This window comes from Anguilla rostrata, chromosome 11 (genome assembly GCF_018555375.3).
Source record: "Anguilla rostrata isolate EN2019 chromosome 11, ASM1855537v3, whole genome shotgun sequence".
Taxonomy (NCBI): domain Eukaryota; kingdom Metazoa; phylum Chordata; class Actinopteri; order Anguilliformes; family Anguillidae; genus Anguilla; species Anguilla rostrata.
In genome coordinates this window covers 8,001,181-8,023,100 of record NC_057943.1, presented here as the reverse complement: position 1 = coordinate 8,023,100, position 21,920 = coordinate 8,001,181, and the positions used below count along the sequence as shown (strand labels likewise).

The window sequence follows — 21,920 nt, the reverse complement described above, 5'->3', positions numbered from 1 at the left end:
CGAAAAGAAAAAAAAAGGTCTTGCTGTTCCTCTTAAAGCGGCTCTTTTCCAGCAGGCCTCTCCAGGCTTTGTTCCTTCTGTACAGCGGCGGGCAGGAGTTCGGAACGACCCGGAATAGTCTGTGAATAAATCCCGGCAGGCAGCCCGGCGGTGGAAGGCTGCTGAGGAGAGGTGGTGGTGGGGGGGGCGTTTGTGTTACATGAAAACTGCCAGGCCCCCCCCACCCCCACCCCCACCCCCCATTTCCCCTGTGTGTGTGTGTGTGTCTGTGTTTGTGTGAGAGCTAGACAAATAGTTACCGGTTATAAAATAAAAAAAATGGCGAAGGAGTCGTGCTCCACACAAACGCCGCTCGGCGGGGGGGTGGGGGGGGGGACGCGGAGTCAAGCGGACGCCGCCGGCGAAGAATGGGGTCCGCACGCGGGCGGCTCCCCCCGGCCCGCCTCCCCCCACCGCCGGGGCCCGCTGTTCTTTTGTGGAGGACCCCCTCGCCTCCACTGCCAATTTACTGGATATAAAACCGGCTCGTTTGCCGGCTCCAGAGTGCTCGGAATCGCTCTGCTCGCACGGGGGCCTGTTTACCCCCCCCCCTTCTCTCTCTGGCCGAGGTGCTTGGGTTCCGTTCAGGGCCCCCGGTTACAAACGCCGGGGCCAAACAAAGGGGGGGGGGGGTTTGGGTTTGTTTTTTTTTTCCCCCGTGCCTGTCGATGCGTCGGCAGCCCCCCCTTTTGTTTGGACGACAGCGCTCGGTGGGACGCGCCCGCGATGGCGCGTGATTGGAAGTGAAACCCTGCTCTTTGCACAAAAGGAAATGTTCATATTAGATTTTTTTTTTTTTTTCTTTTGCTTTTTTTTTTTTTTCACCACCGGGGAGCTCTTTGCAATTTAATCATCACTAAAATCATTAAAAAAGATCTGAAGATTAAATTATATTGGCATTTGCAAAATTATGTAATACATTTACATCACAATGAAGAAATTAAAATAATGCATTTTCTGTGTCTGGGGTTTATGAAAGCTCCACCTGGGAAATATAGCTCCATAAGTGGACAGACTCTTATTTTGCAAGCCTAGTTGCTGGAGCAGTAATAGGAATCTGCGCTCCGGCCTTGATAGCCTGAAAGAGGTCGTGGCTTACCCAGATTCCTCCCAGAGGTGAGGGTCTCGCTCCTGGAGCGAAGGCTCCTTATGGGGCAGGTACCCCTGTCTGTCTCCATGGTAGAGATGGGGCAGCGGCAGGGGGTGAGGTTTAGGGAGTCTAGAATTTGTAACTGGTCGAATTTTACGTGCGTGCATGTTGTGCTCACGTTGTTTTTTTGTCTGCCCCCCCCTCCCCCCTCCCCTTCCCGCTGCAGGTCTCACGGACGAGGAGGTGGAGTTGGCCATCCAGCGCTCGGGCAGCACAGAGGAGCCCCTGGCCCTGGCGCCCGTGGGCCCCCCGCACATCCTGCACCCCCCGCAGCTGGCCCCGGTCCCGTACAGTGAGTGTGACCCCCCCCCCCACATCCACGTGTGGCGGTTCATTCTTGGGTTTTTCTTATTGAACAACTGAAGTTCAGAGCGTTCATAGTTCAAGCAGTTCCTGGTATCTGGGCTTCTGGCTGCGTTGGCGTGGAGGCCCCGGTTGAGTCATCCTCGTCCTTTTTAATGGAGGAAGAAGCATCGTCTGTCTGGCATCGTTAGCCGCCCGGCCCACGTGCTAACGTGCTAATGCGCTACACGCCGAAAACGAGTTCTTTATTTCCGTGGGATTTCTGTGGGATCGCGTTGACGTAAATTTATGTGTACGACCACGTTGCACACAGGCCAATGTGCAAACCAATTAAGAAACCAAGGAGATAATAATCATCAGGAAGAGACCAGATTTGTTAAATCAGCAATTATATGTTGAAGAATATGTCGCCCCTGAGGGGGGGGGGGGGTTGGGGGTTGAGGGCTGAGGGCGGAGGGGTGGAGAGGTGGTGGAGGGGCGATGCGTTATCGTTGGGGCCTCGCTCTCCCAACACATCCCAACGATCTCCTCCTTCGCTCCTCCCAGCGAAAGAGTGGGGACTTCACTCAGGCTCCTGGCGAAAAAAAAGCCCCCGGTCTCTTTATTACCCCCGCGCGGGGCGGCGGGCGCTGTCCGCTGATTTGCCAATGCAGAATGAAGTCCGCGCAGTGCTTAACCCGCGTGACAATGACTCCAGATGCATTCCACCCTCATTTATTACCCCGCCCGGCCTTGACTCCCCCCCCGGCATCTCATGTTTGGTAATGAAAGTGATGTTGATGGGATGGCCGTGTAGTTAGGCTCCAGCCCGACTATAGCGTAGTAGCGGATGGGTGGGGGGGGGGGTTTATATCAAAACGGCTATAAGAGAGCCTGCATAATGAGGTGAGAGCAAGGGAGTCTTGTACGAGGGTCATTCCGAAAAGAGGAGGGGGGGGGGGGGCACCTCTCTTTGATGTCCTTGTTACGGCGACGCCTCCCCGGGACCCGCATCCATCTCTGTCGGAGTAATGGATACTCTGATCTCTATTTTCGGGCCGGCGGAAGGACGGCCGGGCCTCCGCTGAACCCAATAAATTTGAGAGGAGATTGGAAAAACGGCGGGAATGGGGCCCGGCTCGGCCAGCTTAAGTGACCAAATAAAAAGCAGTTCTGTTCCGGAGAGGAGAGGAGAGAGGGAGGAGAGGGAGGAGAGAGGGGGGAAGTGGGCCTGGGGAAGGCAGGCGGGCGAGTGGTTGGTTGGGCCTGGGCCGGGGGGTCGGTCCCCCCCCTTCCCTGGTGATTTCCCCGGTGATGGAGAGGCCTAACCTGGGCAGGTGACTGAGCTCAAGGCCTCTCTGCGCGCTACCTAGCGTTCGTCCTTCGACCGACTCGTTTCCGAGCCGCGTACCGCCCCCGCCCCCACCGCCCTCGCCCTCGCCCCCGACGGCCGTTCCGCCCGGGGTCACGGCGGATGCAAATGGCGGGAGGGACGCGTTAAGCGGTTAAGAGGGGGAGCGCTAACGACGCGGGCGAGCGAGCGAGCGACAGCGCCGCGGGAGCCGCGACCTCGGGCCTGCCCCCGGTCACCCCGCCGCTGAGGGCGCTCTGCCCTTGAGAGAGGGAACGGCTCCCCCCCCCCCCCAGCACACAGACCCCGTCCCACAGCACGTCCCTCTCTCCGCACGGCTCCGCCGAATTTGATTTGTTTTCCCCTAATGGCTTCCCTCGGGCGCTTTGTTTACGGTTAGCGTTCGCCGCGCCGCGCCGTGCGCCGTCGTCTTCGGGCCGGTTTCGCCCATTTCTGCGTTTGCGTCGGGCCGCGCGGGGCGCATTACCGCCGCCGGTCACAGGGGGAGGGGGTCCAGATTGCTTTCTGCGTCCCGCCTTTTAAGAAATTTCCACAGCGTTTCAAGCATGCAGATGCGCTCCGTAATCGCCATTTCGGCTCTGATTATTACACCGAGCCGTCGCTTTTATTTCTTACCTTTTCTTTTTTTTTTTTACGGGGGGGAGGGGAGCGAGGGCGAGCGGAGGTTTGGGTCCCCGTCTCATCTCCGCTCACTGCCAGGGAAACCAGCTCCCAATTCCTGAGGGGGGTAAAAAAAAAAAAAAAAAAGGAATAAAGTTTTGAACGTTCGTTTTCGAAAGGCTGACGACTTTGCCGGTGTGACAATAAATCTGATAGATGATATTTCAATTAGTCGCGGCTGTAATTTATAACGCAAAAATTTAATTTATTTGACACGAGATTATTTGTTAGAAGCATCAGTCAACCTGACTAGTTCAAACAAGCTATTAGCCAAATCCTTAGGAACCCGCGCTGTCGCTTTCTCTTTTTTTTTCTTATTTTTTTTTTTTTTTCGGGGATACAAATCCTAATTAGAAAAAGGAGCGGAGGGGAGAAAAAAAAAAGAAAAAAGAAAAGACAAATGATTTTTTAGAGCGTGCTCTTTGTGTGCTCTCCTGCTGTGGCTCAGGTAATCTCTCACTGTCAGACCCAAGGGCCACAACGCGCGCAGCGGCCTCCCCTCCGCGCTCCCCTCCGTCCCCCGTCCCGCGCCCCCCCCTCCCCCCCCGCCGCCCCCCCCCCCGTCCCGCCGCCCTCCCCCGTGCTTTATGAAGTACGATATTGGCTGCGGCAACGGCGGCCTCAGACTCCCGCTCAGAAAGGCTCGCCTTCGCCCCCGTTCATCATTTTGCACCTTTTTAACCTAGCGAGAGATCCAGCGTCTGGAGCAGCGGCGCCTTGCGCTTCCGCTGATGGGACGGGGGTTGGGGGGGGGGGGGGGGGGGGGGGGGGGGGTTCGAGGGAAAGGGGGGGGGGTATTAATCAGAATTCCACTGAGCTGGCGTGAGGTCCTTATGAAAGCCGTCTGCTTTCGGCGCGGTTTGTCCCGCTCTCGGCGGTCGCCGCGGCGATGGCGTGAGACGTGTAAATCACGGCGGATCCGTGCGAGGGAGAGCGTCTGCTGGCCGCCTGGAACGCTGCGCGCCGGCAGTCTTTCAGACTGAAGACGCCGCTTCTTCCTTCGCCGATATTCCGATGGGGGGGGGGTCGGGGGGGTGTTAACAGTGAGGTGGGGGAGCGTAGTTGGGGCGCAGGGTGTAAAATTGAATAAGTGTAAACGCCGATGTGCCAGACTGTCTTCGGCCTCCTGCGCCCCCCCTGCGTTGCCTGTGCTGCACAGGCCCACGCCACGCCAGGGTAAAACACCAGGGCGCTTCGTCTGGTTGTCACGCTGGTGCTATTATGGGATGCTGTCACAGCGGGACCGATGGGGGAGAGTTGAGCGGGCCTCCCCGGAGGGTGAGGAGCCGTGTGTGGGTACGAGGGCAGGTGGCAGAGGTGACCCGGAGGTCTCCGGAGAGCTTTCTCCCACCTGATGGGTAATGCTGCTGGTAACCTCGCGCATGGAAGGCGTGGCCCAGACCAGCTCTCTACCTGTGCAGCTCTCTCTCTCTGACTGTGCAGGTGCGTTTCATTTTAGACTCAGTTTCCCCTCCCCCTCCCAACCCCCCTCCAGATGCCTAAAAACATCAGATGTGCCTCTTTCACACTGGTATGAAATGGAAATCTCAGTATGAGGAGCAGTCCCTCCGTCCCTGCTGACTCGGGCTATAGAGAGATGTTCTCTCCCTCACCCCAGGCTGTCATTCAGCAAGTTTCACCCCCTCCACTCACAACACAACTGTCCACCTCCCCACCACATACTATCCACCTTTTCAACATAAACTATCCATCTCTTCAACACAAACTGTCCACCTCTTCACCACATACTATCCACCTTTTCAACATAAACTATCCATCTCCAACACAAACTATACATCTCTTCAACACAAACTGTCCACCTCTTCACCACAGACTATCCACCTTTTCAACATAAACTATCCATCTCTTCAACACAAACTATACACCTCTTCAACACAAACTGTCCACCTCTTCACCACATACTATACACCTCTTCAACACAAACTATCCACCTCTTCCCACGAACAATATACCTCTTCACCACCAACTATCCATCTCTTCACCACCAATTATCCATCTCTTCAGCACAAACTATCCACCTCTTTTATGAAAGAGTCAGGGAGCCCATTTCTCCATGAATGTCTACTGAAGATACGTGTTGCTGTCTGTATGTTTGATAAATTACTGGGCATCGAGGTTGTAATGTGAAGCACAGTGCTGACCCCATTACTGCATGCTTTGTGATAAAAATGTAATCTGTACAGTTTTGAAACTAGAATAACTTTATTTCAAAATGCCTTATTTACACTTTTTACAAAAAAAAAAACTCCCAATCGTAATTGTAAACTCCCATTGTTGACAGAGGGGGCGCTATTGCGCTATGAGTCAGAGAGTACCCTGCCTGCTGAACCCTCCCTGGGCAATGCTGTTTCCTGTTATACCTACTTCCTGGGGACTCCCAACCAGGGGAAGCTGGGCACTTACTGATGTGGCTGGGCGGCTCTGTCTCTGCAGGTCCTCCTGGGTACCGGTGGAGGGACTATGGGGCCCTGGCTATCATCATGACGGGCATGGCTTTGGGCTTCCATCACCTGTACCGGGTACGTCACTGTCACCGTCTCTGTGTGTGCGCCTGAGACCTGAGACCTGACAGAGATCTCACCGGTCCTCACTGTGCTGGTACTCACACACACACACACAGTCTCTCACACAAACACACACACAGTCACACACACACACACACACACACACACACACACACACGGAGCTCTATTTTTAAACCATAAAGTTTCCTCGCAGGATGCAGTCACCCCTGTCAGCACAATTTCTTTAATATCGGCTTTTTTTTCGGTTTGCGGTTGCTTCTGGGACTTTTGAACCCCGGGGGAGAACGCAGAAGGCCAGATGTTGTATAGATCACTGAATTCTGTCCGTCTGCGTCATCGACATCAGCTCATTTTAACCCCCCCCATGAGCTTTCTCTCTCTCTTTCTCTCTCTCTCTCTGTCTCTTTCCCTCATTCTCTCTCGCTCGCACACACACTGGTGTTTATCAGGCTCGGAGGCGGGGGTGCACGGGGATGTCGGCGCCGCTCTCCGCGCGGAAGCCGTCTCGCTGAGCGACGCTAATCCCGCGCAGGCCGCTCCGACATGTGGAGTCGATTACCGCGTTTTTATTGGCCGACGGGACGTTGGCGGCGGCTCTTCCCCAGCGGCCCGGGATCGTAGCGTCTTAACTGCCGGGCTGCGGCGCCCCCCCCCCCCCCCCACGTTGTCACGGCAGCGGGGTTTTGCGGTCGGGGATCGTTTCGGGTCGACGCCGCGCTGGGCGTCGGTGTGTGCGGGCCACGTTCGGCCTCCAGCCCTTTCGGCGCGGTCGAGCCGGGGGGGGGGGGGGGGAGCTGTAGCGTGACTGAAAAAAACCCTCGTGAAGGGGGGGGGGGGCACCGAGGACTGCTGCGTTCTGGCTTGTTGTGACGGGGAAACTTCTATTTCTGTCTTTTGTGTTGGAAATTCCCATTTTGGCTTCTGAAGAGCGGTGTCATGGGAATTGAAATCGTGCCGCCCTTAAAGATCCTATCAGGCCTCCTTACAACAAAGACAAGACAACAAGACTGCTTCTAGGTATCAAGACTTTTTTCCACCTGTAGCCATAGGCACAGATTTCTGGGTTGGGGGGGGAGGAGGTAGGGGATACGTCCCTCTCAATATTTAGAACACGTGCATTTGCCCCCCCAATGAAAACATGAAACATCATTTCCACCATAAATTGATGCAGAAAAGGCACGAATTGGTCCATAACAATTCACCAGAATGCAGGAAATGAAGTGTTTGACACTCAAAATTGAATTTGCATTTCTGCCACTAGTTATGAAGTTTTTTTTTTTTTTCCACTGATGATAGCGAGTAGCCTACTTATTTCGAGCATCCTGTGTTGATTTACCAGGAACAGCTTGCTAGGCCTCGCAGAAGGAGTAGAAACCCCAGGACTGTTGGAGGCTGTGCGTGAGAAAGTGGTGAGCTGCTCTTCGTCTGCTTGATAGGCTCTCTGCGATCAGCGTTCCTGTGCTCGTATATACTGTGCGCAGGGCAAAAGAGAGATAAAAAAAAGGTGTGAAATGGTTCAGGTGCTTGTTTTCATGAGGGAAAACAACCACTTCCCCTGAGCTAAACAAACAACAGCAGGGTTAGAGCAGTGCACCCGGCCGTGTGTCCCACGCTCTGAGCGCTCAGTGCTTCCTCTCGGCTCCTGCCTCCTCTTCCTCGCCTCCTCATCTCGTACCCTCCCAGCCGTTCTTTCACGCCCATCTCTTTCTTTTCCTTTCTCCTCCTTTTCTACTTTATTCATTCCAACTCTCCCTTTTTCTCCAGTCTTTCCTTTTTAATCTTTCTCTCCATGTCTTCTGTTTTACTTTCCCCCTTTCTGCTCGTGTCTTACGATCCTCTCTTTCCTGTCTCCCTCTCTCTCTGGCACTGCCGTTGCAGGTGAGGTGGGGTTCCCTGGCAGGGCGGCTCACGCTGCTGTCATGTCCCAGAAGCGTAGCGCCAACAAGCGCCATATGCCTGCCCGTCTCCCGTCCCCCGCCCGTCCCCCCCGCCCGTCTCCTGCTCACCGTCCCACCCCCGTCCCCCCCCGCCGGTCCGCTCATTTAGGCCGTGGAGCCGCTTGTAAACACCGCTCACAGCGCCGCTCTTATTAATTACCGCCCGTGCTGACGCTCGTTTAATCTTTCTCAACTTTTTGAGTGTTTATTGCTTCTGGTGGCGTCGCCTACCCGGGCGCTCTTCTGAAAAGCTGGCATGGGCACGGGCACCAGTTGGCACCGGTTGGCACGGCGAGGGCCAAAGCTCGGGCCGCTTAAACCAGGGGGGGGGGGCCGGTCCACCAAATGAAACGCCGACAGCGTGAAATGGCAGCCAACGGAAATGGGCGGCCTCAACAACACCAAACACTCCTGAAGGAAGCGGCCGATTGGGCAGAGCGGCTGCCTGTCAGACAGGGAGCAGCCGAGACGCTTTCGGTATCCAGCCCGATTGGTTTAAACGGGGAGGAACAGCTGATTCGGGGGAAAAGGGTACTCTGGTACCGGATTAACCGCAGTTTCCCACCCGGGAGTCGGCCGTACGGACTGAGCCGGGTTAATCTGCGGGATGGGCTCCCTCCCTGCTGCCCCTGGCGGCTCGCCCGTCTCCGCCCTGTGGGCACCTGTGCGGGCGTTCTGCTGCCCACCTGTGCTGCCTCGGAACACGCTGCTTCTGTCAGACTGCACCCCCCACCCCCCACCCAAAAAAAAACCTCACACCCCCCCATTCCAGCTACTGAGCTCATCTTGTGAAACCGAGCGCTTCCATTGGCTCCCCGCCCGCTTGTTTACTCCGTTACTATGGAGCTGCTTCTCTAGCATGGCTTTGGTCTGACAAGTAATTGTCCTCCGTAGGTGACACGCTCTAATAGAGCAGTTGGGGCCAGGCCGGGGGGGGGGGGGGAGGGGGCACGGGCTTAATGAATTTGAACCCGATGCCGTGCCCCTCTGCTCATTTCCTGGCCTACGCGTCGTCTATTAAGTCAAACGGCGCTCAGTGAAGTGAGAGAATCGCTGTCCGTCCCAGAGTGCACCTGGACAAAAAAAAAACACTTAATGGGTAAAACAAAGCATCATGTAACCATAGACTTTTTTATGTGATAAAGAGAAGGGTGCATGGGAAAAAAATTGCAGTTATGATAAAACATGTTCACTTTTTGAAATATTATGCCGATGTACATGTGGTTAATCTGATGGTACAGAAAAAGATAAGGCACAAAATTGTCCAAAATAATTTCTGTTCTTGTTTCGTTGCGTAAATTTATAAGGTTATGGTCGGTCTTCCGTTACTTTTAGTCAGTCATTTTCCGCAAAGATAATTGCATCATTATTCTTGGAGCACTTAATTGTTTGGCGTCTTTGGAAGAGGTAGCCTGTTATTGGGGGAAATGCTCACAATGGAGCAGAGCAAGCGTTTGATTTGGTCGGTTTTGGAACGAGAGCGATCCTAAGTTGCTGTTGCACCACCCAGGCAGCGTCCGATCCCAGCTGCAGAATCTCTTGCTCGTACGAACACCCCCCTTCCCCCCCAAAACCCCATGACCTCACCCTTTTCTCAACCAATCGGCATTATCAACGGAGCTAAAATAAACGAGCGAACGGGCGTGCGGACTGCTCTGGCTGCGGTATTAAACAGAGAAACCCATCGGATTACACCCCCCCGGTCAGCGTAATTGTTTCCAGTGCATTATTGATGGCCGATGCGCGTTGTGGCACAGAGTTTCCACATTTCATATTCTGTCTTTTTCTGTTTCTTTTGTCTGTGCTATGGAGCGTAAGCGATAGCCTGACCTTGCTCTCCTCTCCTCTCCTCTCCTCCTCTCCTCTCCTCTCCTGTCCTCTCCTCCTCTCCTCTCCTCTCCTCTCCGCTCCGCTCCGCTCCTCTCCTCTCCTCTCCTCTCCCCTCCTCTCTGCTCCTCTCCCCTCCTCTCTCCTCTCCTCTCCTCTCCTGTCCTCCCTCTCCTCTCCTGTCCTCCTCTCCTCTCCTCTCCTCTCCTCTCCTCACCTCCTCTCCCCTCCTCTCCTCTCCTCTCCTCTCCTCCCCTCCTCTCCCCTTTCCCCCCTCTCCTTCTCCTCCCTCTCCTCTACCCTCCCTATTCTCTTCTTTCTCCTCTCTCCCCCTCCTCCCTCTCCTTCTCTCCCTCCTCTCCTCCCCTCCCTCTCCCTCCTCTCCTCTCCTCTCCTCTCCTCTCCCCTCCTCTCTGTCCTCTCCTCTCCTCTCCTCTCCTGCTCCTCTCCCTCTCCTCTCCTCTCCTCTCCTCTCCCCTCCTCTCCTCCCACTCTCCCCTCTTCTCCCTCTCCTCTCCTCTCCTCTCCTCTCCCCTCCTCTCCTCGCTCTCCTTCCTCTCTCTCTCCTCTCCTCTCCTCTCCTCTCCTCTCCTCTCCTCTCCCCTCCTCCTCTCGCCTCCTCTCGCCTCCTCTCGCCTCCTCTCCTCTCCTCTCCTCTCCTCTCATACCGTTCCAGGCCCGGACTGCACACTGTGTTTTAGTTTCCCCCGGAAAAATTCTCCTGGAGTGGAGGGCGGAAACCGTACGCTGATGTATGACTTTAAGCAGAGTTAAGAAAAGTATGAAAGTCCCTTCAAACCCACAATGTATCCACCTAAGTAGGGGGAAAAAAAAACTGGTCACTTTTTGTGTAATATTTCCCCAGTGAGACATTAAAGTAGAAAGGAGCTGGAAATATGGGTGATGAGTAATAATGACGACCTTTGATTTCTCTTTCCTCTCTCTGAAAGCTGCCTTTTGGCTTTGGCCAGATGAATAAATAATGATGACAGCCCCACACATTTATAGGGATGGAACTGCATGCGTTGCGTGGAACGGTCCCAAGATTCCCTCCTGGACGGGGCCGCCGTCTCGGTCTGTGAAAGCCCCTCTCTGGCTCCGCCGAGCCCAGCTTTGTGGGTGCTTCTCCCTTTCCCGGCCCTCTGGTGACATCGTTCCTTAAAGAAAGAATCTGCTGATGCAGTTGGCTGCTTCCTCCTTCTTCCTCCCTCACTCTCTCTCTCGTGTCCTCTCTCTTCGCTCTCCTCTTCACGTGTGTGCGATGGTTGGCGCGTCCTGCTCTCTCTCAGGCGACGTTCAGGCGTCCACAGAGAGGTGAAATGGCGCGACGCGGTCACCCGGGTTACCGTTGGCAGCTGATTGGTTGACGGCGACCCCGCTGGCTTTCACAGGGCGTTTTTTGTGTGATGTGCGTGATCACAGTTTTTAAAGTTAAGCCGTGTCCATTGACTGCTAAATGTGACAAAATAATTTGTTATTGACCCCCAACCCCACCTCCACACGCACACACACACACACACACACACACCACCTCCACGCACACACACCACACACACACACACACACACACACACTCTTTTTTTTTTTGATGGATCCCCATTGACAGCCTTTGAAAGTGATGCATGCTGGGAACCAGAAATGTAACTTTGCTATTTTTTTTTTCTCGCCCTAATGGGCGCGGTGCGAACGGGACCTGTGGTTTCGGGTATGCCCCCCTCCTCTACGGTCTGGTTGCTGCTGTCCCGGGGACCCGGGGCAGAGGGAGGCCCGGTTCCCGCTGGTTTAAAATTTACCCCAGTTTACCAGGGCTGTGCCAGCACTGCACCAGGGCTGTACCAGGGCTGTACCAGGGCTGTACCAGGGCTGTGCCAGCACTGCACCAGGGCTGTACCAGGGCTGTACCAGCACTGCACCAGGGCTGTACCAGGGCTGTACCAGCACTGCACCACGGTCACAGCACCAGAGCACAGAGGCCCAGAGTCACGGCCTTATAATGATGTGGACTCATTGAAGGGTTGTTAGGGTGGTGTAAAGACGTATGTGTCTGAGATATATTTTTCACACATATACTTGTGACAGTTGCATTTTATTCAGTCTGTAAGATTCTGTGTGTAGACAATAACAATAATCATTTATGAAAGCTATACAAAAAAATGCGTGTATGTATGAACGGAGGTGGTTTGGAACTTCAAATAATTATGTCTAACTTTGAAGGTGAAGTGAATTGAAATCCTCATTGATTGGACACATTCATACAGGTTTTTCTTTGTCATCTTTTTGAACAGTAGATTTCCTTTTTAGTGAACCACTCCTTATCTTCGCCATCTGTGGGGTGTTGTTTTTTTTATTTATTGTGCTTGCATTTCTGTATGACACACACGGCTGACTTATGCTCACTGTGTCCTTTAACAGTGCTGTGCAATGCCCCCTTGTCCTAGTGTTTCTTGTTTTTCATCAATGGAAACTGTGACTTGTTTCCACTTAATGCTTGCCTTTGTTGTATCGGTGGCATTAAGGGACTTGACAGTGGGCAACTGCATGTGCTGCTTCCAATTTTACGCGGAAGCTAATTTGCGGATAATCCCGCGAAATGGGAAAGCTGTGGAGAATACTAGCCTGAATACTTCTCCTGGGCTTGACGCTAACATTTCGTGCTACTAAGTTGAAAAATTTGGGAGCACACTAAAGCATCCTAATTATTAGTGCATGTGCCCCTAAATTATTTTTTTTTACAGTGAGCAAGCATCACTTTTCGGAAGCAAGTGGCCCTGTAATGGGAGCACTGTAGACCCACGCTCTGTGTAACGTCCCGCTCCCAAATCGAGCTCCTCCTCCGCGTAACGCTGATCCCACACCTTTAGCTGGTCTCTCCTCCGCGCGCTAAGCGCTTAGCTGAGCGTAGCGGCACACCTGCGGGGGGTCTGACTGCGCCGGTGTGCCTTGGAGAAGAGTGCGTTGTGTGCGCCGGGGATGGGGAATCGGGCAGTCGAGGAGGGGGGGTGGAGGGGATCGAGGTGGGGGGGGGAGAGTGGTGGCTCTGGTTTCAGGTGCAAAGCAGGTGATTGGGCTCCCCTGCCCCCCCCCCCCCCCTCGCTGTCACAGGCCTCAGAACCGGCGCTTTGTATCTCCGTCAACGGACGTGTTAAACATGCCGGCCTTCCTCTCCTTTTCTCCCCCCTCTCTCTCTCTCTCTCTCTCTCTCTCTCTCTCTCTCTCTCTCTCCCTCTCTCTCTCTCTCTTTCTCTCTCTTCACCCCTCTTCTTTCCTGAGGAGAATTCTAATAGGGTGTCATGTTTTTTAATTGCAGAAATACATCCTGCCCCTCATCGCGGGCAGCCGGGAGGACGCCAGGAAGCTGCAGCGGATGGAGGGCCACATGGCCGAGATGAGCGGCGCTCTGACACAGACAGGTGAAGATTAATATCTTCATCGCTTCCCCCCCCCCCCTCCTCCTTAACATTTTCCTTCATTTTATCTGTCGCCAAAATCTGCTCGCGTTTTTACAAACGACGCGCCCGTCATTTCGCCTTAATTTGAAATTGCTTGTTTACTGTCGGCTCACCCTCCATTAATTACGTTTGGCTGAAAAGCTCTTAACCTCCGAATATTAATGAGGGGAAGGAAAATGACAACGTTTCTGTTTTTTTTGTCCCCCCCCACCCCCCCACACACACACCCCCACCTCTCCCCCCCCCCCTTCATCTCCGTGGCGAGAAAGTTCATTTTAATTTTCGGCGCGGAAGTGCGGTGCGCGGGCCGGCGTCGGCGCGCGGCGGTGATTAAGTGTCCCGCGTGACAGGTGCGTCTCCCGCGTCGGACAGGTGAGGGATCTCCGCCTGCCCGTCAGGCGTGGGAGTAATTAAACGTCCCTGCCGTCAGGCGCTCGCGAAGGAAACTTTAGTCTGATTAGCATAGCGTTCGGCGCCAGGGTGTGACGGCGTCGTCTTTAAAAGAAAATAAAAAAATTAACTACAAATATAACAAACAAAAAAAAGTGTGTGTATTTCAACATATTTTAACGAAAATCTCAGGTGTGATTTTCCGCGGGTTATAAATGACGTAACGTTCCAGAATCCCTTTTTTTTTTTAATTTTTTTTTTTAAATGTCGGATCGGTGATTACATCATCAGGAAAACGTGCAGGTGGTGTGGATCCCGGTAAACAGGAAATAGTTCGATTTAGCGCGTGATGCATTACAGGTTGCTGAGCCATTTGTCTCCGCGCTGTGCCCGTACGCGGGTGTGTTAAAGCGTTGCACCCCTTAACTGATGCATTAACTTCTGTTCTTTTCATTTACCGCTGTAATAGCTCATGGTTATGGCTGCTTTAATCTTGGTAATGAGTGGTGGAATGAAATTCTGGGAGTTGTAGTTCTTTGGGGGGGGGATCACAGAGCGGCCGTAGTTTTTTTTAAGGCTTCCCAGCGGTGTAAAATATACAAATCAAACAGGCAATTCTGTTAGCGGAGGAGCTTCTGTGTCACCGGGGCTCTCCACACGAAACGATCCATTCACAGCTCTCTCCTTTCAGCGCATAGTAAAAATACTGCAGGTCTTCGGCCAAAATATTAAACACACATTTCTTCATCGTCAAACTGACTAGAGATGTGACATAAAGCAGACTTTATTGGTCTCCCAAGTTTGATGAGGACTGCTAAGTATTTTGTAAATGAATTTTCTGTTTTAGCAAAAAGAATATTTGCTTTAAAATGAGGGCAAATGAGTTTCATGGGACAATTTTATGCCTGCGATAATCTGCGTAACTAATGAGCTCTTTTATTGTCATTTTGACTTTTGTACGCAAAAATATTTTGTCATTGAATTTTACCTTCTTCTGTCTTTTTTTTAACATGGGTAATTTCTGTATTTTTTTTTTCATCATTGTAGATTAGATTTATTTATAAAAATGCCTTTTCATTCTGGCCACAACAGGTTCTGTGATCATAACAGTTGCCTCATATAAAGCCAACCTCCCCATGAACCCCCCCTGCCTCCCCCATCCTCCCCCCCCCCCCCCCCTCAGTTGTGGTGGTGTTCCAATTTACTGTGGCTGGAGTAGCCAAGCTGCCATTGTAGTTAATGACTGTTTCAGTTAACAGTTGGGAGAGAGAGAGGGGCGGGGGAGAGGGGGGGTAGGTGGGGGGGGGGGGGGGTGTTGTAACGTGAGTAATAGCGAATAACCGCCTTCCTGCCAATTTCTCAGCGGCCCCTTTTGTTGAAGTTCATGTATTTCTCCAGCGCCGAACGCACTGAAGTGATGTTTCCCTTTGAATAAAACCGCGTAGCTCTCCCCCCGCCACCTCGCCCCCCCAGCTCTGAGTGGGCCACGGCTCCCATTATGATTTTCCTACAGCTTCACACGGGCGGCTAATGAATGGATCTTGGAACCACTTCAGCCCGGCCGGGGCTGGGGCGGGCCTGTAATGGAATTGTGCGCCCGACGGCTCGGCCCTTCTCTCTCTCTCTCTTCTCTCTCTCTCCTCTCTCTCTCTCTCTCTGCGTGTGTGTTTTTCGGTGGGAACCATATTGGCGACCAGCTGGCCATTAAAGGCAGAACACAGGCCCGGACATATGTAGCGTACGCTTATATGGAGGTATTTACTGAATAATTTACGGGGAACAGTGTGTTCCCCCTGCTTCTGTGCAGCAGCTGTACGGGCGCACTTAGAACCCTGTCCAATTCACGTGTTCTTAAGCGTTCCAGCTGAAGTCATGCTGGGTCTGATAAATGAGTATTTCTTCTTCAAAGACGTTCGTACTGTGCGGCATAGTGTATCAGGGCATGAACTGCATGGATAGCCATTGCTGTCGATGCTCTGCATTTGTGGCCTTGATGCCCTTTTAAAAATAACTACCTGTACGACCACCCTTGTGTTGCTTTGTATTCTCTACGGCAGCAGTGCCCTCTGGAGTGCCCTCTAACATGTTCAAAAGTTGGCTGCCCCTGCTCGCAGACGTAATTCCTCTCGAGCGTTTGTCCGCTGCATATCGAAGTGTCGCTGTTCGGGAGTGTTTTTCCGTGGTGTTTCCAGCATCAGCGTCGTGTTTTTGGCTGTGGTTTGTCTCCCCCATTTTCTGTGTCGCGTGCTCACACGTTCACATCAAATATGCACCTGCTGCTGCGTATAGCTACTTTGACCTAACACGCGAGTGTCCGTGAGAGTAATCGTTGAGGTTAACCTTTCCTAGTCTTGTAGTTGTATTTATTGATGTTGATAACATATCAATAAATTACTCAGAGAAGGATTAGCACTTCTTCTGTGATTAAATTTATTTTTGCTATCGATACTCATTTGCTAGCTAGGTAAATACTGAGCTAATGTCAGGTTAGGTTAGGTTAGCTGGCTTAGCTGGGTTTATCGCTTCTGCACTGCAGTACTGTACATGCATAAGGTAATTATGAGGAAAAATATGTCCAGAAATATACAGCCATCCACATACAGTCTGGGAACTCAGATACACGTGTGTGTGTGTGTGTGTGTGTGTGTGTGTGTGTGTGTATGTATATGTATAGCGAGAGAGAGCTTGGAGTAACAGCATGGTTTTTCATACTAATGCCCCCCAAAAAAAATTTTCAGTCAAAATGTTTTAAAATGGAGGGGCGATGAGCGCATTTGTAAGAGTGCCTCTCAGGAGGCCGAATGGTGATGGACCCAAAGCATCATGGGTCCCTCGGGGGGGGGGGGGGGGGGGGGGGCGAGGACTGGATCCGGCGGCGGTCCCAGAGCGGCCTGGGTGAATCCCGCTCGCCCCTTCACCAGCTGTTACCGAGCCTCTCCGACAGCCCGGGCGAGTCCTTCCAGGAACAAGCCAGAAGAAAGAAAAAAAATAATAAATAAATAAAATAAAATAAAAAAAGTATTTAATGCAGAATACCTCGCGCCTGCAAAGAGAGCCGTGTTCGTAAAGCCCTGAGCCATCCACTCTAACAGCCGAGCGGGGCGGGGAGCTACAATATCTCTTGATGTTAAACCAATTAGACTTGATTTAACACTTTGCTCGGGATGATTTATACAAATGTTTATTGGTTTTCTGTAATATAATCAGTTTGGAAACTTAATGCATTGTTTGGGAATACGCGGTGCGGGGAGGGAAGCGGGGAGAAACCCGACTGTTCTCGCGGTTATTTGAAACGATACTCCGCCTTTATAGCACCGGGAGCCGCTGTTAGCCGCCGCTCTTATTGTTGTTTTTATTTGTCTCTCGTCTCGTCTACCTTCGCTTGATCTCGAAATAATTTAATCTTCAAAGTCAGCGCTGGAAGAGCAATATTTATTGGGATTAGGAGGGACATTTTGTCTGAATCCCTTCCCAACCCCCCCCCCCCCCCCCAAATGAAAGAGGGTGTTTTGGGTTTTGTTTTTTTTTTTTCTTTCTTTCTTTTCTTGTTGGATGTTTTAGTAAAGTAAGGCCAGTGGTTAGTCTGCTAATGGAAGCACACAGACTGTTATTTAATATAAAGTCAGACACCAGATTAACGATTTAATCGGTTCTTGTGGCTCAAAGAGAATGTCATTCCTCACCCAGATAAAAGGAACACCACACCCGTGTTTATGTGTAAAGAGTATAGTAAATATTTACTTATTTTGTGCATTTTTCAAACAGTTTTACAAATCAGTTGAACTTTAAGTTGTTATGGTTGGTAAAAATGCGGCAAGGAAACGTGGCTGAATTATTTCTTGTCACCATGACGATACGTTTTCGTCACACGGTTTGCCAAAGTTGAGCAAGTGCTAAAAACGTACTCACCAAATTGAGTTTTTGACGAAAAAAAAAGTGTTGCACTCGCATTTACGTGTAAGTCAAATTTAAGGACAACATTTTTTCGATTGAATGCAGGCTTTTGCCTACTCCGTTTGGCAGAAACCGGCGAAAATCGACGTTCTCGGACACGCGTGACGCATTTAACGCCACGCTTCGAAGCGGCGACGAAAGGAAGGATTTCCCCCGTTTCCCGGTACTCAAACCCTCCAAGCCCGCGCTTTCCAGCTCTAATTCAGCGCTCTGCTTTAATCCTGCGCACCGATCCAGAGCCTTTTCCTTTCTTACCGCTCCTGATCTCCTGACACGGGCCGTAAGCGAATAAAGGCGCGTAGCGTCTGTAGCGGGCCGCCGTGCCGCTCATGAAACCCATCGCTCTAATTACCGACTTTGGGGGTATTTTGGCCTGTCTGCCGCTCCTCAGGGGGAAGCCTGTCGTCTCGGAGCGTCAGAGGCTCCGCGTAATTGAGGGGTTACGGGAGAGAGGAAAAAAAAGCGTGTTCGTTTTTTTTTTTACTGTGACGTTAGCCTTTATTTATTCGCCTTGAACCTCGTGTTCTAATTGCGTTTAAACGTAAAGCAGCCTTCGGGGCCCACACGGGGGCCGTTTGTGTCGTCGCATCCTAAAACGGGTTTTAAGGATTTGGGGCCTCTTGGAAGAGGCAGCTGGAATTAGGACTAAGCCCCTGCAGCACACCTTTAGCCTCTGATGTGGTTAGGACACCTCTGCCACCTTCGGGGGTCTGCGCGCGCGGTGTGCCGTTCTGAGAGAAGCGCGGACGCGGCGTAGCGAAGCTAGCCTTTAGCTGGGTTTTTACGCCGCCTCCGCCGCCGAAATGAATTATGGGACATGAAAACTAACAAAAACATATCCAGAGAGGGGGACGGAAAACAGCAGCAGCAGTAGCAGTCGTGCTTTGATTCGGTTAAAGAACATGTGGAAGCGTTTGCCAGACTTTTAAAAAAACGTATTAGTGCCTGTTTAATGTTTAACGTTTAATTTCCTTTTTTTCCGCTACAGAACATTGATTTTCTTTCGCTGTTCGGCGGCTTTGGCGGGAGTGTTGCCTGGTAGTGCAAGCGTGTGTACACTGGCGCGTATATACAGTAACGTAGCGATAGGGGCCTACACGAATCCAGCTCCTGTTTTGGGTTCCTTCAACGGACAAGAAATGAAAGTTAAAAAATGAAGTTTAAGTTTAACACCAGGGGCCCAAACCAGATAAATTTGGGGACAAATGTAAATTCAGGGCCCACAGTGTTCACCCTGAGCTACTGATAATACTTTTATCATTCCTCACACCCTTCTCTTTATTCACCTGTGCTGTACTGCTGTGTGCTGTGAGATATTGTACATGCTTTTATTGCAAAGGAATGTGAATTTTGGTAGCCTCGTTTTTTTTTTTGTTTCAGAAGTTAATGTTTTTTACATGTTATTGTGATCATTTGTTTATTGCACTCATTACGTTTCTATTTTTATTTGTGATGATTTGATGTTTTGACAATTAATTTCCTATTCGGGCCGGTTCTTGGGCGTTCTTTTTTATTAGCTGCTGTGCCTTGCAGAATTATTCAGACATTTTGACAGTTGTCACATTTTTTTGTGGGATTATAAATGCTATGTTTATATTTTATACATTTCATTTTTTTTTTTTAATCAAAGGTGCTTTCTTTTCACTGGGTTTGGAGGGATGGGCTTTTCTAGGCAGGTTCTCAATGCACCTTCCACTTTATTATTGAGGAAACGGTGCTCCTCAGGGTGTCCAAACATGTTGTATTTTATTTGCACCCCTCTTTTAACCTGTCCCCTTTTGATAACTTCATCCCCTGACTCACTGATAAAACTCCTTGGTCATAATTTTTTGTTTCTTTACTTAAAGTTCAGTTGCTAGCCCGTTCTCCTAAAAACAGATGTTTTATCCAGAAATCATGATAATCACTTTTTATGCCACGCAGGCTGAGGCCAATCATCTAATTTTATGGCTCGTTACGCTGCTTTAATTTAGAGGTGCCTGAGCACTGGGCCTGAGTACTTGTGCAATCAACATAGCTCCCAATTTTATTTCATTTTCAGTATCCCATATACTTCTTGCTTGTTTTTGCTGGCTTGAAAGCAGCACAAATGTAGAACGTCTGAAAGCAACATTAACATGTGAGAATTGTGCTAGGGTGGTTAATACCTTTGCAGTGGGCCTTTGACGGTTGCCAGGTTCTAACAAAATCATCCTTGGACTCCAAAAATCCCACATTGACCTGGTCCTGTTGAGCACCATTTTCCACACAGAAAAGACTTTACACGACATGTTTGCAGGCTACAGTTATAGTAAGGCTTTAGCTACATTCACTTAATGGGATTAGATTTGAACTTTCAGGCCTTTGTTGCATGCCCATGAATCTTTAGTACTTTTTTGAGTTTTGGTTGTGTTTGCTGTTTTGACCAACAAAGGAATCCATTCTGTATCGACAGTGTACTGTGCATACAAGTCTTTGTAGATAACCAAACTCCCTTTTGGACCCGACTTTCAGAATTACTGAAAGATTCGTACCCTAGTTGTGTGGAAACCGTTGGATGGCGTGACAGAAATTGGTCCGAGCTGCGTGAATCGTGCTGAAGGACGGTTGAAGGTCATATGGTGACAGTGGGTGTGGCAGCGTGGAAGCTCGCGATGCAAGACGATTTTTTTGAGAATTTTGAGCAAATTCCCTGCGCGTGTCTCTAGTTCCTACGGCTCGGGATGCGGGGGGGTGGGGGACTCTGCGGGGGGGGACTTGGTGAGGGGGACTCTGCATGACGGGGGGACTCTGCGTGACGGGGGACTCTGCGGGACGGGGGGAGGCTCTGTGGACGGGGGGACTCTGTGACGTGGGGGGGGGACTCTGCGGGACGGGGGGGACTCTGCGGGACTGGGGGGACTCTGCGTGACAGGGGGGACTCTGCGGGTCGGTGGTGCTGCTCTGGTGGCGTTGCAGCCGTAGTGACGACCGCCTGCGCATACGTGTGCCCGTTTGTCTCCCCGCAGTGACGCAGCTGCAGGTGACGCTGGCCTCGGTGCAGGAGCTCCTGGTGCAGCAGCAGCAGAGGATACAGGAGCTGTCCCAGGAACTGGCCTCCTCTGGGGTAACGTGCCTCCCTCCGCCTGCTCCCCTCTCTCCCCCCCTCCCCCTCTCCCCTCTCTCCCCCCTCTCCAAACACCTCTTCACATCCATAGCTCTGATAGCATCAGGCTTCTCCTCCCAAATTTCCTCTTCCAGGTTATATTCTGTGATGGGCAGGGAGAAGAAGGAGGAGCCATTAAAAAGGCAAAATCACAAGTTTAGGGCTTTATTGTGTGGGTCTGTGAAGTTGTTTGGGAATTCTGTGGGTTTACATGAGGTCTGAAGTTACAGTGAGACAGTACAAGCTGGTAATTTTGACCTCTGTATATGCCATTCTGCTGTAGGTGCATCAGAGGTTATTACCTCCATTTGTTTTTATCTGTCCATCAGTCTGTCTGTCCGTCCGTCTGAGAGCAGGCTAACTGATAAAGTTACGGGTGAAACGTGATGAAATGATCGGCTCCAGGACAGGGAAGTAAGTAGTTTTTAATGGCGGATAAGACGAGTGTTAACGGAAACACAGATATGCCCTTCTGTGTGTGTGTCTCTGTGGCTGGCTGTGTATTATCAAAATAAAAAAAAACGACACAACCGAACATCGAGTGATGCGATATCAGCTCCTTACAGATAGAGATCTTTCCAAATTGATGTGTTGTCCCGACGGGCGTGGCTTAATCTTCCCCGCGTCTGGGAGACCGTTTACTCTCCCCGAATTCGGCGAGACGGTCCGAGCCGCGTTCCTTTTGGAGCAATTCCGTTAGCGAGCGGTTCGGCTGAAAGGTATGGTACATAAACAGATTGATAAATTGAAGCTTTGCGAGGGGAGCTGGAGTCTCGCTTGTCTTGCGCATTAAGATCTCCTTCTGCCCCCCCCCGTCCCCGTCCCCGTCCCCCCCCCCGCCCATGTTAACAAGTGCCTAACCTCAGAGGATTGAGGCCATCTTGAGTTTAAAACAACAATTCGCATTTTTCAGCAGCAGAGGAAGATTAATGCCTGTCCCTGATGACAATACTCTCGCTGGCACAGGGTCGTGTGTGGTGTGGTTCTTTACGGAGACCGGGCGGGGGCGGGGGGGGGGTGTGGCCAAGGGGAGCTCGCCCGGGGCTCTCAGTGATATCAAGAGCCCAGGAAGTGGCCGTCTCAAGATGGAGGGGCCAAGCCAACCCCGGGGCAGCACCAGGGCGGAGGAGGCGGGGCATTCATTAGGGCTGGGGTTGGCACGGCCCTCCTGGCATCTACTTTTTAAAACA

At 51.6% G+C, this 21,920-nt stretch overlaps 1 protein-coding gene across 3 annotated transcripts in view; it reads left to right on the top strand.

The window, feature by feature from the left end:
• Positions 1-21,920, top strand: part of pex14 (peroxisomal biogenesis factor 14) — an 83,426-nt gene that overhangs the window by 50,417 nt on the left and 11,089 nt on the right. For all 3 annotated transcript variants that reach the window (XM_064300846.1, XM_064300845.1, XM_064300847.1), the window contains exons 4-7: positions 1,356-1,481; positions 5,958-6,043; positions 13,121-13,223; positions 20,594-20,691. In XM_064300846.1, the coding sequence (XP_064156916.1) occupies positions 1,356-1,481; positions 5,958-6,043; positions 13,121-13,223; positions 20,594-20,691 (413 nt within the window). The remainder of the gene's footprint in view (positions 1-1,355; positions 1,482-5,957; positions 6,044-13,120; positions 13,224-20,593; positions 20,692-21,920) is intronic.